This window comes from Balaenoptera musculus, chromosome 14 (genome assembly GCF_009873245.2).
Source record: "Balaenoptera musculus isolate JJ_BM4_2016_0621 chromosome 14, mBalMus1.pri.v3, whole genome shotgun sequence".
In the NCBI taxonomy this organism is placed as follows: Eukaryota; Metazoa; Chordata; class Mammalia; order Artiodactyla; family Balaenopteridae; genus Balaenoptera; species Balaenoptera musculus.
Window position 1 is genome coordinate 21731522 of NC_045798.1, and position 18527 is coordinate 21750048.

Below are 18527 nucleotides of genomic sequence, written 5' to 3' on the forward strand. Positions count from 1 at the left end.
CCCTGGTCAAGTCACTTAGACACTCTATGTCAGTTAGCTCCTATGTGAGATAAGCTTACACACATTTCTATACCTCTCCAAGTTAAATCAATCATCAGCTCTGGGCCTTTGTACCATCTGGTTATCTCTCAGAGGCATCCGCTTCTCACTTTTACATGGATTATGACAATGAGTGACTATTCTTCCTGCTTTTCTTCTTGTCCACACTGCAAAACATTCTCCACACTACTACCAAATAATATTCCTAATAGGAAAATCCACTCATGTCATTCTCTTGCTCAAATTTCTTCTATTATATCCATCACCTTTCAATCAAATTTGAGAACAGTGTGTGTACAATGCCTTTCACAACCAACCACACACTCACCTCCACCTTCATCTGCAACTACTACCCAGTTCCTTCTTACTCCTGTGCATTTGTATGTGCTGTTCACTTTGCTTGTACTGTGCTTTTCCCACTTCTTTTCCTGACTCTACTGAATTTAGCCTTTAATACCTATCTCATGTGTCATCTCTTCAGGGAAGTCTTCCCTGGTAATCCTTATACCTCACCCCTGTTTGTAACTGTATGTCCCCTCTAGACTATGAGTGGCTATATTTTTCATCTCCACTGTACTAAGTTTAGTGCCCAACTATATTAAGTACTCAATAAACATTTGTTGTATTAATGAATGAATGGACAAGTTGGACTAAATCACCTTCCAACTCTAAACATTTTTTATTTCTCTCCAAAATTTTTTCCCCAATTAGTCTCACATTTGAGTAGTTTCCAAGAAGGACTATGAGTGCAATATATTTTTACAATGCCTTTCTCAATACTGAAAAATAATCCTTAGTAATTGAACTACTAGAGATAGTGTGAATTCATAAAACAAACATTAAGGAAACACATTTGCTCCTTTTTCAGTTTTGAAAAACTTGAAGTTTTGTCTACCAGGATTTAACCAATTTGAAATAGGTAATGAGAGGGAGGGGCTATAGCCATGTAGCACATGGGATCCTTCAGTATACACCATATTCATAAAATCATACTCACGTAAAATCATTTTCAAGACTCCCTTGTACTCTTTTAAAAGGAAAATTTTCTTTACTATAGAAGAGGTGATAAGGTAATTTTGTATGAACAATCACTTGAACAAATGCCCACCTTTGGTCACGTATGCATTACCTTCTCTTCCCCTTAGTAGCAGAAAGATTTGGCCATTTCTTCTTTTTTCTTTTTTTAAATATTTATTTATTTATTTATTTGGCTGTGCCAGGCCTTAGTTGCGGCACGTGGGATCTTCGTTGCGGCATGAGAGAACTTTTAGTTGCGGCATGTGGGATCTAGTTCCCTGACCAGGGATCGAACCCGGTCCCCCTGCATTGGGAGCACGGAGTCTTAACCACTGGACCACCAGGAAGTCCCAGATTCGGCCATTTCTGTTTTACTGTTCACCTCTAGACATATGTGCCCTCGTAACAAAAGAGATTAATCTGCTTGTCAGTTGTACTTATGTTTGAATTTTAGAGAGTAAAAGGCAGCTGTTTTATGTGACAGAATATGTGTGAAAAGTGCTGAACAATCTGTAAAGTGTTATACAGATGTTAGCTAATGATGGTTAGTACCTTAATTCTTGTTCCTAGAACTTACTTCCTCTTCACATCCTAATGCTGTCTGTAAATTTTACAAATGAGAGGATAATTAAGGGTGTGAATCTTGGAGAGAAATCATTAAACTTGTAATAATAAATGATGAGACAGAGCTAAAAGTATGGAAAATTGAGAATTAGGCCACATTTCTCTTCAGTGTTATTCCTTTCAGAGAAACTCATCCCCCTGAGGTGCAGCTTTCTACCACCCAAGGCTTTCCCTATCATCCACCCTCCCCACTTCTGTTCCATCTCATCAGCAATACTTAGCTCTATCTGAATCCAAAAGCTACTGGGAGGGGACTAAATGTTGCTCCTCAACAAAACATCTCCATCTTTACTAAGGACCTTCTGAAGTAAATGTCCTTGTCCTTGCTATTTAACCCATTAGTATATCTAAAACTTGGAATTTCAGACTTGATAGGAAAATGCAGTGCTTTCCAGTCTTTTCCATACAGGGACACATAGATAATTATATTTGTATGATATACTGGGGTAAACAGATGAGAATATTTGTGTCTATAGGTAAATAGCTCAGGGGTTTCATCTACCCCAGTCCTGATCTGGCTCTATTGAGGGTAGAAAGGGTTAATATCTTGGCATAGCAATTGAGAAGCTTTGAATTAGTGGCTAGATAGAGCCTCATGGAGTTCTTCAATCAACACCACATAGACAGCCTCATTAATATAATTTCTACTGCTGTGCCACCCACCAACCACCATTGCCTCCAAAGACCACCACCATCCCCACCACTAGGTACAATTTACTGTGTGTTTATTATGTGCCAGGCATGGGTAAAGCTTTGTATATGCATTATAATTTAATAATCACAGCAACCATATGAAGTAGATATTATTAATTCCACTCTGCAGATGAGAATACTAATATTTAGGGAGGTTGATTATTCTGTTCAAAGTTAAATGACCAGTAATAGTCAGAGCTGGAGTTCCAAGCTAGATCTTTCTGCCTTAGCAATTAGAACTCTTAACCACTAAACTGCCCTTAGACCCTACTAGTATCACCTATAGAAGAGGGAAAGAAGCAAAGGAAGCCTCTTCTCCTACTGGCTTCATCTATGGATTTCAGAAATTTAAACAATTTTTACAGTCCCTTTTCATAATAGTGTTTTTTTGTGGGATTGTTGGGGAAGTTACAAAGGAAGTATAAGACCTATCTGTGGCCTCAAGAAGCTTGTTTACCTCAATCCTACATATTTCTCATGTTCACTAAACAATTAGATTCTACCTGTCAAAATCCATAGTGGCTCCTTCTTTTGTGTATTTGAATTTGAACTGGTATATCTCAGTCACTTTCTAGAAATATCAAAGGGAATAGAGAAAGAAATTATTTTCAAAAAATCCAGAATCTTATCTGATAGTAGGTAAGGAACACTTTCATTGTATACCTACTATACCTCCTACATACTTGTTTGTTTTATAGCATTACATTATTCAGGAGTAATATTTCCAGATATAAAGATAACACTTCTTCTCCTCCATGCTGAAAATGAGTTAGATGGCATAATCTCTTGTTACCATCTTAAAGCTGGAGAAGCTAAAGCACAGAGTCAAGTGTCTGACCCAGCTTAGGTAAATAACAGTGGAACTAGTTAAGAAACCATTCATTCATGAAAAGGATATTTATTGAATGTCTACTTTGTGTCAGGCAGTGGAGTCACTATGGTGAACATGACAGAAAAGGTCCCTGTTTTTCTGGAAAACACAAACTGGTGGGAGAAATGGTCAATAAATAAGTAAACAAATAAGATAATTTCAGGTAGTAATAAGAGCTGTGAACAATATGAAGCAGATGCTGTGACAGAGTACAGAAGGGAGAGGTGGTGATTTGGTTTGGAAGGGCCAAGGAAGGCCTCACTAAAGAGGTGATGTTTGAGCTGAGCCTCATTGACAAGAGAGGTCAGCCATGTGCAGAGCTGGGGGAGAGCGGGGCACCCCAGCAGAAGAAACATCAATGCAAAGGCTCTACAGTAGGAAAGGAAGCCTCTTCTAGGATCACAGAGGAGGCCAAATGCCTGACGATGAATGAGCAAGGGGGAGAGTGTAGGAGATGAGGTTGTAGAGGAAGTTGTGGGGCCTTGTTAACTAAGGGGTTTGGACTTTATTCCAAGTAAACCAGAAGTCCATTGAAGGGTTTTAAGCATGGGAGTGATCTGCATTTTTTAAGATCACCTTGGCTATTTTAAGAGTGCAGAGAAGTGGGAACCATGAGAACAATTAAGAGACTCCTGAAAAAAAAAAGAGAGAGAGAATGCAAGAGGGAAGAGATATGGGGATATATGTATATGTATATGTATAGCTGATTCGCTTTGTTATAAAGCAGAAACTAACACACCATTGTAAAGCAATTATACTCCAATAAAGATGTTAAAAAAAAAAAAAAGAGAGAGAGAGAATTCTGTAGTAATTCAGGGAAGACTAGAATGGCAACAGGAAAGCTAGAAAAAATCAGAAAGGAACCAGGGTCTATGGTATCAGGTGTTTTTTTATTTTTGTTCTTTTGATCCTGCACTAAAAACTAGACACCACTGCTGTCTGCTAGCTATAAATATGGACAAATATAAACAGATATAAATAAGCTAGAAATAAAGGACCAATTTCCTCATGAGAGATATACTCCATTTAAAATAAAGTGATTGCCTAATAGTTGAAGCTAACAGTTGACCCAGATACACGTACAGTTGACTGTTGAACAACATGGGTTTGAACCATGCAGGCCCACTTACACGCAGATTTTTTTCCAGTAGTAAATACTACAGTTGTACATGATTCATGGTTGTTGAATCTGAGAATGAGGAACCAAGGATACAGAGGAACCATGTATATGGAGGACCTACCATAAATTATACATGGATTTTCCACTGCTTGGGGGTCACCACCCCTAACCCTTGTGTTGTTCAAGGGTCAACAATAGTCTGTACACAGAGCTGGAGAAGGTGCTAAAGACAGGCAAGGGTATGAGTTTAAGTCTGAACACAAAAAATACCCTTCATTCATCTATTTCAGTGTTTGTTTCTTGACAATGTGGGAATGAATGTTAGAGTGATCAGAAAAAATCACAATGTTCTTGTTACTTTTGTCTATTCTGAGATTTGGTATCCCATGAATTATAGGTGAGCAGGTCCTAGGGAAACTGGCTCATGGTGCTTATACTCTAAAAAGACTGACTTGTAATGGAGTTATTTTTAAGAGAAAAAAATTTTTTCTAGCAAGACAGTCTACTTGAGAAATCAAACCAAGCTCAGAAGGCTGCTTTGTGAGTACAATACGAGAGATATGTGAGAATAGAGGTGCCTACAGCAACAGGTTCACTCCAGACAGGCTAGATACACAATATCCTCTCTTCCGTTGATGCATTGATGCATTGATGCGGTATAGTTGCCTTGTCAAGTAAACAATGCCTGTTCTTCCTGACCGCCCATGTTTCTCAACCAGCTCTAGCTTTTTGATGCTCTGAGCTATCTTTTATTTTTTTTAATTGTATCAAGAGTAGATCCTTTAGTGGTTGATAATTTTATTATTAACACTTTATTATTTGGTCCCTAGTGCAACTACTAATAAAAGAGTTATGTTTGTAATTGTTTTATAGAAGATGATAATCCTTAATAACTTCCGAGTCTGATTGATCAAGGAAGGTATATTTACAGCAGGCACTAGTCTCTTCTTAACACCTCATAAAACATTCTCCTGCTTTTCAGATTAATGTGTTGCCTAATAAGTATGAGTCTTTAAACTGCTCACCAATGGTTTCTATTAATCATACTGAATGTATCCACATGGACCAAAGCAACAGCAACATACACAGCTTTTCATTCTCCCTCCACACTCCAATCCATTGGCAAGACTTTTCAGGTCTATCTCCAAAGCACATCCCAAGACCATCTGGTTCTCTTCACCTTCATTCTCTTCACCCTATCCAAGCCAACACCATCTCTTTCCATCTGATCTGCTTGCTTCTGAACTACTCCTCCTCCTCCAAATTCATTCTCTGTTCTACAGCCAAAAAAAGTTTTGAAAATGCAAATCAGACCATGTCACTCCTTTGTTAATGGTTTCCCATTGCCCTTAGAATAAAATCCAGAATTTACCTTGGTCCACGGGCCTTACTCATCTGTCCCCTGCCTACCTCTCTGACCTTATCTCCTGCCTCTTTCCCTCCCACTCACTCAGCTCCAGGCTCAGTGCACCCTCTTTGTCCATGAATACACCAGATGCCTTCCTGCCTTTGGGCCTTTACACAACTGTACTCTGGAAAAGGTTGTCTCCAGTTGATGATAATAATCACGATATTTGGGCATTTCCCTAAATGCTCTACATCTATTCATTCTTACATAGCCACACTCAGAGTAGGTATTACATCATTATAGATGAAGCTAGTAAGTAGTAGAGCTGGGATTTGACTCCAGCGCCTGCAATGTTAACTACTGTGTTGTTCTGCCAGTCACATGCTATTACCTCTCACAGGCCTGCATGGGGTGACTCTTCTAGCCATTCAGTTTCAGCTCAAACAGTGGCCCCTCAGGGAGGCCTTCCAGGGACTGCCCTCCAATCTTTCTTCCTCCATTCCCACCTTAGCACTCTCCAGCATACCAACTTTTATTTTCTTCATAGCATTACGATCTATCTGAAACTATTTTGCTAATTTTTGTTTACTTGTTTATTGTTTATCCTCCCTCATAAGAACGTAAGCTTCCAGACAGCAGGGACCTTGTCTACCCATTAACTCCTGTGTTTCAGGCACATACGGAGAACCCAATTAATACTTGCTGAATGAGTAAATATTCAGCCAGGATAGAGTTCACATTCAATTAGGATTTCATCCTACAGTATTTTTTAAAAACAAAGTATCTAAAAGTATATTGGGGCTAGAAGCAGGGACCATCTATAGTTCAGTTCCTGAAGCAGTCTATTAAAAGTGGTGTTGACCACCTCTAACAGGCAAAAAGAAAAACAGATGGTGAAACAGTAGGATTTGAATCCTCACAATATTCAAATATAGTAATTCCTTATGGGTCTATCATGCATTAAACTGTGTAAACATTTCCTTAACATATTTACATTTTGGCTTACACATCTTATTAATACCCTCCACCCACTCTGTAGTGTGTATCTGCAGAAAAGCCACGCTAGCCCTCTTCACTACTTTAGTTACTTTCGTCAGTTCATCTCTTTCTTAAGATGGAGCAACCAGAACAAAGCCTCAAGTGCAGAAGCACCACAGCTTTGTGCAATGCCCAAAACTCTGTTGGTCTCTGGACTGGATAAGTACACTTATTTAAGACAGAGGTTCTCAACTGGTGTACCATGACAGACTCTTCACAAGAGTGCTGCAAATTTTAGTCCATGTGTAAAATGCATTTTTGCTTCAGGTAAATATTAATGTTGTTACTGTTTGTGCAGTTTTGCTTAGGGGACAATATATACTTCTACCAGTATGAGTCAAGAAACATGGCACCATATCAGAGAAATGCCAAAGAAAGACTTTATATGAGAATGCTGTTTTGCGAGTATATAGAAGAAAGAGATCAAAGAGGTAAATAGTTCTATCAGTGACTTGGTGCTAAACAACAATCATAAAACAGTGTAACCCCATGGATACTTTCAGGCACTATGAACATTGCTGTGCCATAGTTATACCATAATTATTGCTGACACATTTGGTGTCCTTTTAAGTCTTTTAATACCCTTAAACATGCCACCAAATTTTCTAGTAATCAAGAGTGTGCCATGAACACAGAGGTTAGGGATCACTGCTATATGAAACAATATGTAAGAGTTCAAAATATTTTTTTCTGGGTCATAAATGATAGCTCAGAACTTATATAATAAGCTTTTGCTTTCTAACTTTATTATTACGTATATTGCCTGCATCAAAACTCATTTAACAGTTTTCTTCCCACTCTGTAATATTTTTCTGTAGATAGCCCAATTTCCTCAGCATTTCACTACCTCAAAGCCATTAGTTTCAGATGAGTTTTACATGCATAAGAAAACATAATAATTTATTGCACTAAGGAAATGACCAATTTATTAACAATTTATCAGGAGATCTTACTTTGGGAAACCTCCCCTCAAACCTACTGAAAACAAAAAAAATTGAAACTAAACTAGAGACAAAGATAAAAATAGGTTTAGCTTGGGCATTGAGGAATTGTTACCCACCTCATGCACCAGTTTTCTTCTGCCTTGCTCAAACAGCTGTTTATAATCTTGCCAAAGAAGAAAGGATATTAAAGGCTAAAAAACGCTTAACTTAGTTGTGAAGGTCACCAGTTAGGCTAAATCCATAGGTTTAGGGAAGGAAAATTGAAAGCAAGCAAAAGGGAAAGGGAAGAGGAAGGAAAGCTGGGAGGAAAATAGAGGATAGAATGAGAAGAAAGAACGAAGGGCTTCTCCCTCCATTTGTGCCACTGCCACAGCTGTCATTCAAAGTAGCACAAGTAACTATTACATACCCAGGACTATGAATTCACACTGGGAGATCGAAAAGAAGAAAAGACTTGTCCTCAGGAATAACAATCTGGTTAGGGAGATAAAGTAATCTTTATGAATTAATTAAGAGTGTTAAATTGTGAGGTCCTCCTGGAGAAAGGAATTTAGAGAAGGGAGAAATTAGTGTGAACGAAACAGCCAAAGAGGCTTTCATGAAAGCTTTAAACATAAGTTGGTGTTGAGGATGAGTAGGACTCAATAAGCAGAGGGGAGAAATTTAGAGAGAGAAGTAAAGAGGTAAAGCTTAAAAATCTATGAAAATATCAGAAGGGAGAGAATTAAGTTAGCCATAAAAAAAAAAGTTTAGCATTAGGCCAAAAAGGTCAGAAATAGAAAGGATTCAGCATCATTTAAAATAAAAATAAAAGGTAGTTTTCATACAGATTCTTACTGTTAACGTGTTAGGGAATACGCTCAGTTCTACTCAATGCTTTTTTCCCAATACCCCTAGGTAGTTTTTTAAATCTCATAATAAAGAATTGGTGACATTTATAATAAAACACACTGAAGAAGGTCACTACGAGTTACTTTGCTCATATGGTAGTCTAGTGATATAATTTATGGCCTCAACTCAGGTAAACATATTTAAATATAATATACTGCCCATCTCTTTATGTGTTCTTACCTCAGGTTCCTTCGGATTTGTGTAAAGCTATTTAAGGAAAAATAAACAGCATTTAATTTCTGAAACTAGATTACTCCTCACAGAATACATTTTCTATGTGAAGAGTTCAATTTGTACTGTATTAATTGAGTACTGAAATATATATATATATATATGTATCTTGAGATATATATTTCAAGCTAGAGATAGAATAAGCTCTTATTTTGTGAACATAGAGAGTCTTTAGAGCATTCTGTGAACCCTGATTATAAGGAAATTGATAACCATATATTTATGATTACTGCGACTGCGCTACAGTCACAGTAATTTGTTACAGTTTAAAATTTTTAAAATAACTCATATATCTAAGACTCAATAGTATCTTCTCATTTTCCTTCTATTCTTAACTACATATACCGTGTTATACCAGGAAGTATACAAAGCTTCAAAAAAGTCTGCAAAACTTCAAAAACAAAGAGCTTTGAGTCTGTAAATTAAGTCAGAAAATGAAATTCTGATAGCCAATAGATGAAGCAGATAGTATAGCCTATATATTTCCTTATGTATTATAATATGCCAAAGAAATATGTAGACTGTGATCTTTTATTAAAACTTCTGATAGAGTTTTTTTTTTTCTTCCAAAATGTCATAGGACAGACAATGAAATTCAAGGAGGATGGGGGAGAGTACTGTTTTAATATTTCACTTGCCAAAAGACAATGAAGCAGAGACAGAGGATTGGTCTTTAAACGTGCACTTACTGTAAGTACTGCCATGTGTAGCTTCAAGAGAAAAGAAAACTATTGTTACTATACACTTGCACCTATATTATTATTATTTTCAATAAAGTCTAATTAAAATATGACTTTCAAATTGAAAGATCTGGGTAGGAAAATAATACTATTCAGAAGGTCAGAGAAATGGATACTAATTATTCATCCATTCATGTGAGTCTCTATTACATACCCAAGGTTCTGCTGGGGAGGGGAGAGATGAAAAAAAAAAGAAGATAACTATCCTTAGTCTCTATACATTCTAGTTTGGGAGGCAAAAGATATACAAAATAATTCATTATTACTAAAAGTTAATTATGCCATAAGCATCTCTAAAACAGTTTGCATTTTGAAAGTAATCTACTAAAATAAAAAATTTTAAGTCTGATTTAAGTCTACAAAACCCCTGCCCTCCCTACATCTACATTACTATAAACAGATTCTGTTTGGAAGAATAATGGAATATATAGATACAGAGATAGAGATATAAGCAAGCCTATTAAAAACTAGGATACAAATGAGAAAATTTCAGGACCATAATTTTGTATCAAATTATTCACCTATTTCACCCAAAAGACTAAAACTTTAGTGACACTGTGTGGCCATTTTGGTTACTGCATACAATTGATTTTAAGACTACACAGTAAAACTCTAATTTATATTAATTATTTAATTAATACTTCATTCATTCATTCATTCATTCAAAAATAGAAATGGCCCCTGATCTCAGGGAACATGCAGACCAGCAGGAGAGAACAAAAAAAAGCACACAGATAGGTACATCATTACAATTGTGTTAATTGCTATGAAGTAGCAGCACTGAGTGCTTGTGACCATTAAACAGATGGACAGTCTAGGCTGGGAGAGGGGTGGCGGGGGGGGGGGGCGGTTGTCAGGGAATGCCTCCTATTTAGGCTGGGACCTGAAGGATAAATTGGAATTAGCCAGATAAAGGTTGTGGGGTAGCGAAGAAAATTTTGCAGGCAAAAGTAACAATATGTACAAAGGTAAAAGGCACTTGGCATGTTCTCGAATCCTTGTGTGCTTGAACATGGTGAGCAATGGTGAGAGTGATGCCTTGGAAAGTATGGTCCCTAGACCAGCAGTCTCAGCATCACTTGGAATTTGTCTGAAATGAAAATTCTCACACCAGAAATTTTGGGGTGGAACCTGGCAATGTGTGTTTTAACAGGCCCTCCAGGTGATTCTAAAGCAAGCTAATGTTTGAAAACTACTGCTTTAGATTATTAACTCATTTAATTCTCAAACAACCCTAAGAGGTTCGTTCTATTATTATTGTAAAGAAACTAAGTTACCAAGAGGTAGGTTATATGCGAAGATCACACAGGTATTAAGTGGCAGAACTAGGATTCACTTCAGACTGACTTTTTCTAAACCTTGAGCTCTTAACTATATTTCACTGCCCCTCAAAGATGGACACTCAAGAAATGTTGCTAAATGAACGGACAAAGGAGAATGAATGAGTGCTGTTCAGTGTACTGGTGAGGACCTTCTTCCCCTCTCAACCTGTCTAAATACTAAGGGCCTTCAAAGTCATTTTCTCCCAAAGATTTCCCTCATGTCCCTCACTGGATATAACCCCTCCTTTTCCATACTTCCTTTGCACATGATCAATATCTTGCCTTTGGTATGCATCACTTTCTAATGAATATTATGGTTATTTATACTTGTGATAAAGGTGATATTTTTTATAAAAATATCAAACTGATATGAAAAAATCAAAATTTAACAGCCCAACATGGCACAGGTACTGACCAATCAGAAAAGATGCCAACTTAGCCCTGGTGCTGGGTTCCTGGAAGCTCCCCCCTGGGCCAGGTGTCAACCCTTTAGTTGCTAGATTGTGGAACAGTCTAGGGACATCTCAGAAGAGACACTGGTGGGATGAAGGGGAGGACATGGTGGGAGTCATTTGGGATCTCAGAGAAGCAACCATTTACCACTGGATATAGAGTACTTCAACATTTTAACAAGAGGTACAGCTATGCCAGTGTGCAATAGCTGATCATCAGCTGTGCATATGAATGTCATCTATCTTCTGCCATGGTCTCTAAGCTCTTTGTGTGCACAATCTCATATCTGTTTTATTTTTGTATCCCTCAACCCCCCAGTCAGTGTTGAATAAATCATAAGTAATAACTGTTCAATGAAAAAGGAAATATATCAGTGCAACCAAATAATCCAATGTAAGGCTTACTCACCTTAAGGTTTTTTTAAGGAATAGGAATTGAGAAGTAAAAAGAAGACAGAGATGGGGAAAGGAGGAGAAAGCAGTGGTGGAAAGTTCATTTATATATTATCTCTTCAACTAGGACTAGAGCCTCTAATTTTTACACTCTGCATAGCTGTCTTGGGCAGCAAGGAAAATCTAATGCACTTAAAATTCAAGCTGCATTAAAAAAAATTCAAGCTACAATACTAGCTATTTTGAGGGAACAGGTTATATACATGTGCCAAACATAGCTAGCAAAATAACTAACATAGAATAAAAACTGATTATTCAAGTCCATTTTTTCCTTTCATATCTGCAAATTGAATCGCCACTATTTTGAACATGTTCAATGTGCTAAATGCCAGATTCTTGTCTGCCCTTTCCCACATCCTGTGGATCTCTTCCAGTGACTTCAGAGGAAATTCTGTGGTCAAAAAGATATGAGTAAGTAAAAGAGAAAAATGAGGGTTTCATTTCTAATTGATGTAAATGAGACATCAACAGGACAGCAAAGACACAAAATAAAAAGAAACTGGTTCATGAATGCAAATGTAGGAACTGGTATGCTGTTAAAACACAACAACAAAATAAAGGCTAAATTTTTCTTTTAAGGGGATAAAGGATGAGTCTTTGATCCTGGTGTAAATTTAAAAACATTCTTACGTATCTCTTTTCCAAAGCATCAAAACAACCTTGAATCCTGTCAAGAAATAAATGTTTGGTGTCAATTTGGACTAGATGCAAAGCCAAAAAGAATCCCAAGTACAAAACTGATTTGTTTTTTGCTTTGAAATACATTAAATTGATAACCATTTCACCTTTCCCATTTAATCATTTTTTAGAAATTCCTGTATCTTTTAATATGTTGATAGTACTTTATAAATAATACGTAAGCAATTTTGAGGTAGGGAATCACATCTTATTTTTCTTTTGGCCTCCCATAATGTTTAGGACACTGACATGCATAAGATGAGTAATCAAATTTTGATTGATATTTTTCTTTCTTATATAAAGTCCATTTTCTTCAAAAACAAAACTAAATCAGTATCTTAAAATAATATTGAATAATTGTTACACATTTCTAGGAAATTACAAAAAAAAAGAAGAAGATGAAAAGAAAGAAAGGAAGAAGGCAATAGTTTTAAGGAAATGATCTTACCAAATAAAGTCTTATGGGTAATTTCAGCTATGATAAAAATAATGTTGTTCAACTTTGGTGGAATTTCAATTACTTACCACTTGATAATATGCAGTGACCCAGGACATTTTTTATCTTCTTGGAGGATTTTTAAACTGAGGTCTACAAAAATAGAAACAGTCTGTTATACTAAAATTGTCCATACTAAATAAGGGTATTTCCTTTCATGATTTTATGTATATAACTTACTTAGTTTATAGCTTATAAAAACATTTTGAATCACTAAATATCTAATTTAAAAATAAATCCTATGTTGATAACTGACTTAGTTCCCATTTTTTTTATAGATTAGCAGTCTTCCCTTCTACAATGTAGCACAACTGAGTTGGTTGCAAAATCAATTTGTGTCACTTCTTTGCTTCTGCTGAATTCTAAGTTATCATAAGGTAGTACTGAGACCATCTCCATCAACCAATTTAAAACATACACCTCAGTCTCAAATCACTTCTCTGGTATTTCTCTCTCTCTCTCAATGAAAGAAAAAAAGGATGCAAAATGCTTCCATGGATTATTCTCAAATATTAATTTCCATCTGAAATTCAACTACCTTACTATAGGAAGGAAGAATAAGAAAATCACATTAAAAGTTTTGGTTTAGATCAGTCTAAAATCAATTACTGATTCATGTATGACTTTGTATAAATCACTTCACCTTTTCATATTGTTTTCCTATCCTAAAATTGATGTTACCTCTATTGCTATTGAGAGATATGAAAATTATTCCATATTGGTATAACATTTAGAGATTGCCAAAAAGAGAGCAACTTAGGAGTACTGGGCATTTTTATGATATATGCTACTTTAAGTACAAACACTGAGAGGGAGATATATAACTTCCATTAAAACTGTCACAAAAAATAAAGCTATAAACAATGGTATTGCCCTCCATGCACAGGTTAGTGATTGGCACACAATAAGTGCTTAATTAATTACTCCAAACATGTCTTTTTCCAATTCTATATTCCAAACAAGAGGAGAAACTGCAACTATATGCTACATATAAACATTTTCACTATTACAGATTTATATCCTATAGACCAAAAGAGGACATAACACAAATGAGGCTGTCACAGTTGCAAATATAATGCTTTTGTGTTTATAGCACACATGCATTTCATTGATGCTCATGTAGAGAATCAAAATGTTTAAGAAAATTAAATTGGAATGAGGCCTAAGTATATCATTAAATACAAATGTGAGAAATTTAAAGTAAAGTTAGATTTTGAAAAATAACACCTTAGAAGGAAACTTGTAGCCCTCTATATTTATTTTCCAAATGATACTTTCCCACTTTCATGACAAATCAGCAAAATTTTCTGAATTGTTATCACAATCCATCTTTTTAAACAAAAAGATTTTTGAAAAATTGAAGAGTCCTAGGTATATTCTTTCTAATACAAGAGAAGGAAAGGAGACAGAAACAGCTTGTAATACAAGGAAATGAGATCATGAGTTTAAGGACATAAGAAATAAAAGGAAGAAAAGTAGAAAAGACAGAAAATTAAGAAAAGAACAGAGCTGATTAGAATAATAATTGTCTACATATCCATGTTAATCAACAAATGGGTTTGGCATGGGTATGCATATTTTCTAGATATTTGTATATGTTAACAGAAAGAATTAAACTTCTCAATTAAAATTCCTCAAGGCCAAAGTCTACCTCAAAGAAAAAAATTCAGTTGAGACACAAAATAGTGCAAATGTACAGCACCCAAGTAGATTTCGATCTGGCTGCTGCTTTTGTAGGTACAGTTTAGAATTACTGGGCTTGTCCATACATATTTCTTTTCTCTTCATTCGGTGATTTGGTATCTAGCCAGGAACTAATGGTTCCTTTAAGTAAAACCACTAAACATAGTGAAATTAAAATGGAAAATGAATTAGCAAATTGATCTTAAAGAACCCATGACTTGGAATTAGCACACTCTGTGAGAAAGTAAAGTTTTACTCCTGCCAAATAGAGGAAAAGGGCTCCACCAGCCAAAGTAACCATTTAGTTAAACTTTACCATCCAAATGGCGTTCTCCGTAAGAGCTCTCTGGAAACAGGCCCCTTAGATATGTTATACATGAGATAGAAGTAGCAAAAAGTTGCTTCACCATTATCAATGACTCATGCTCGTTAGTTATTTGAGATGGGAAAACTGTTTCCTGGGAGGGGGGGAAAATGAAAAAGATTAGTATTCTTTAATATATTCAGCCCATCATGCCATTACCACAAGTAAAATGGAAAGATTTTTCAAGACCTCAAATCTGATACCTTTATAGATAATCAAAAGGAAACTGGGCTTTGAATATTGCATCAGATTAGATCTTCACTGGCAAGGCAAAGAAGAAAGGCAGAGACGGTTATCCAAGTAATTCAAGATTGATATAATTTATTTTACAATGACCCATAGATTTAGGCAAAATGGGGAGTTTTACTATGATTATATAATCTTCCCTTTCATACACTCCTCAGAACCCACTGCAATCTGTCTTCCACCCCCTCTGTTCTATCCTATTCTCTCCTAAGTCACCAAGTACATCCTATCATTGACCTCATCTCGGTCCTCGTACTGTGTAAACTCCTCTGCAGTGCTTAACACTTTTGCCCACACTCTCCTCTCTCTCAGCTGCCATAACACTATTTTCTTTTTTTTTTTCCCACCTATCCTCCATATCTATCTCAATCTCTTTAATTTTTTTCCAGTTTTTCTGCCCTTTAAATGTTGCTCCCACCCCAGAATTCTGTCTTCAGTCTTTTCTCTTTTCATAGCTCTCTCTTCTTGGGTAATTTCATCTAGTCTCACTGCTTCAGCTACAGCCTATACAGAGAAAATTTGAAGTCCTTATTTCTGTTCTGAGTCCTACTTCCATTTGTCTATTTTCTAAACATCTGTACCTAGACCACTTTGTAGACCCCTCAAACTCAGTTTATCTCTATCACCCTGACTGAAACCTGATCCCAAGTTTCATTCTCAGACAACTGGATCAGCATCCACTCCAATCATCCAAGCTAGAAGTAGAGTCATCTTCGGCTTCTCTCTCTCCTCCATTCCCCATATCCAATCACAAAGTCCTATTAATCCTCTCTAGGAGAGTTCTCAAATCTGTTTTCTCCTTTCTCTTCTCACTGCCACTGCCTTGGCTCAGGACATGTCACTTCTCCCCTTTATTACTGTAGTTGCCTCTGACCTCCCTGCTAACGGTTCCTTTCATTCAATCTGTCCTTCATACTGCCAACATTATTAACTTTAAAGAATACAAATCTTATCATGACACTCCCAGTGTTCATACAGGATAGAGTTCAAGTGTAGAGTTTGAGAACTGTCAAAATCTTATCTTTGCCTAGCTTCTCTCTCATCTCCCACCCCTCCCTTCTGCCCCTCATCCCTTATCCCCTCCTATGCACCCTACTCTCTAGCCATGTGGAACTACTATTCATCTACTATTCTACTACCATGTATTTCCACATCTTTGTGCTTTGCTTAAGCAAAAGTTCTGCAGTATAAGTGACTCTCACAGATAAAGCTGAGTGCAAGAAACCTGATACAATTGAGTACTAAAGTATGATTTCATTTATATAAAGTACAAAAGCAGGTGAAACTAATCTATGCTATTAGAAGTCAGAATGGTAAATCTCTGATTACCTCATTCAAATTCAGAGGTCTTTTTTACTATACTGCACAGTTTCAACTCTTGAAGTTTTAATAATTCTGTTAGTTAGAGGCAGGTACTGCCCACAAATATGCATTTAGATGAAAGAGAACGCCCCAAAAGCTTTTCTATATCTATATCTGGTTCTAGAATATCTTCAGGACATTCTAGACATGATTTTGCAATGTAAGCTTGCTTCCTCTTTGGTACACTACATAGCGAAAATGAATTATCAGTTCATCATTTTGTCAAACCATATTATATTCAGTTGTTAAAAAGATACATAAAATTATTCTTGCATGTATGATAGGAACTTTGGGGACAAATTAATATGGATCTTAAAAGTCAGGCTAAGGAATTTATGCTTTATTCTGTAACCAGTGGAAAGGCAGCAGGTTTGATTAGGAGAGTGAGTAGAATAATTGTTTTACGAATATTAAGCTATAGCAGAAGTAGGAAAGATTAACGTTGAAGGAGAATTGGGTATGTAATGTGCATGTGTGTGTATGTGTATGTGTGTAAAATTTTACAGAAAATTGCTTTTTGTACCCATAGATCCTGAGAAATTAAGGTTCTTTGGGGGTAATTGGGTAATAGCTGGCATGGCATGCATGTATAATAACTTATTGAAAACATGCCAAAATTTTGAGGCAATACTTGAGTAATAACCACTTGTAAAATTAAATAACCTAAAAATATAAAGATGTTTACTTTAAATATAGAATCTAAAAGGCCATTTGTAATAATGAAGATCAATGATTGGAAAAGGCCTCTAAAATTCTGTTACTTTTCTATACTCCAGGGATTTTTTTCTCAGCTCAGTTGATCTAATACTTTAAGGGTTATCATTCACATTTTTATAAATGTCTAATACATGAAAATACTGTGGCTTGATAATAGAAAACACTATTATAAATTATTTTAATAAGAAATTGTGCTAATGATATAAGTAATGTTTGACAGCTCAGCTGTCAAGCTACATGACCTATGGCAAGTTACTTTACTTCTCTGAGCTTCAGTTTTCCCCTTATTTCAAGGTTTAAGTGAAATAATAATATAAAGCCCTTGGCACAGTGCCCAGCACATGGTAAGTGCTGAATAAATGTTAGCTTCTATAGTTTTATTATTGTTGTTTTAAGTATTAAATAGCAAAATCATACAGTCACTTAAAATTTACTGGAAGAAGTAGCTCATGCAGTCCAAACTACAAAGATCTGTTTATATCAAAAGGTCAATTTGTTAATTTACAGTGAGAAAAATAACTGCCAAGCTGATTGCAATTCATATACCCAGCTCAGCATTTTCACCCCAGGAAGGGTTTCCTAAGTGGAAACGCAATGAGATCAGGAGTTGGCTTGGTGAGTATACTGAATTTGAGCCAGAAAGATGACTGCTTTCTCTCTGCCCTAATTCTCTTTCAACTTCAATCTTCCCTGCCTCTGCTACAGCTTAATGTTCCTAAAACATTATTTTACTCACTGTCCTGGTGAAACCACTGACTTTCCATTGATTACAGAATAAAGCATAAATTCCTTAGCCTGGCTTTTAAGAACCACATTAATTTGTTCCCAAAGATCCTATTCAATTTTATTTCCTAGTTCTGTCCAACATGATGACACTCCACTCCAGTAAGGATGGATTCTTTGTTATTCTCTGAAACATGCCATGCTCATTTCTTATTCTGAGCCAAGGCATATGCTAGTTTTTCCTCATGGAATTCTCTTCTCTCTCCTCTCTCCTAATCCTTTTCATTATTTAAGGTCCACCTTAAGTCCTATCTCCTTCGTGAGGAATATACAAACCATTCCAGTCTATATAAAATCTCTAAATTCCTATAATTGGTACTGCTTTACTCTTTTCACATATATTTAATGCATATACTGCTTTGTATATTGACTTACCTCCTGTAAATCTTATTTCCCTAACCAGATTATAAACTTC

The 18527-nt window shown here is 36.1% G+C and overlaps 1 protein-coding gene across 2 annotated transcripts in view; it reads right to left on the reverse strand.

Moving 5' to 3' along the window:
- The window catches only part of HORMAD2 (HORMA domain containing 2), a 74422-nt gene that overhangs the window by 49559 nt on the left and 6336 nt on the right, over positions 1-18527 (reverse strand). Inside the window, exons 2-8 of one of the 2 annotated variants that reach the window (XM_036823479.1) lie at positions 14957-15098; positions 12987-13050; positions 12414-12450; positions 9506-9526; positions 8766-8792; positions 2877-2944; positions 584-592 (exon numbers count right to left, since the gene is read on the reverse strand). In XM_036823479.1, the coding sequence (XP_036679374.1) occupies positions 584-592; positions 2877-2944; positions 8766-8792; positions 9506-9526; positions 12414-12450; positions 12987-13050; positions 14957-15098 (368 nt within the window). The remainder of the gene's footprint in view (positions 1-583; positions 593-2876; positions 2945-8765; positions 8793-9505; positions 9527-12413; positions 12451-12986; positions 13051-14956; positions 15099-18527) is intronic. The other variant, XM_036823478.1, reaches the window with a different exon arrangement.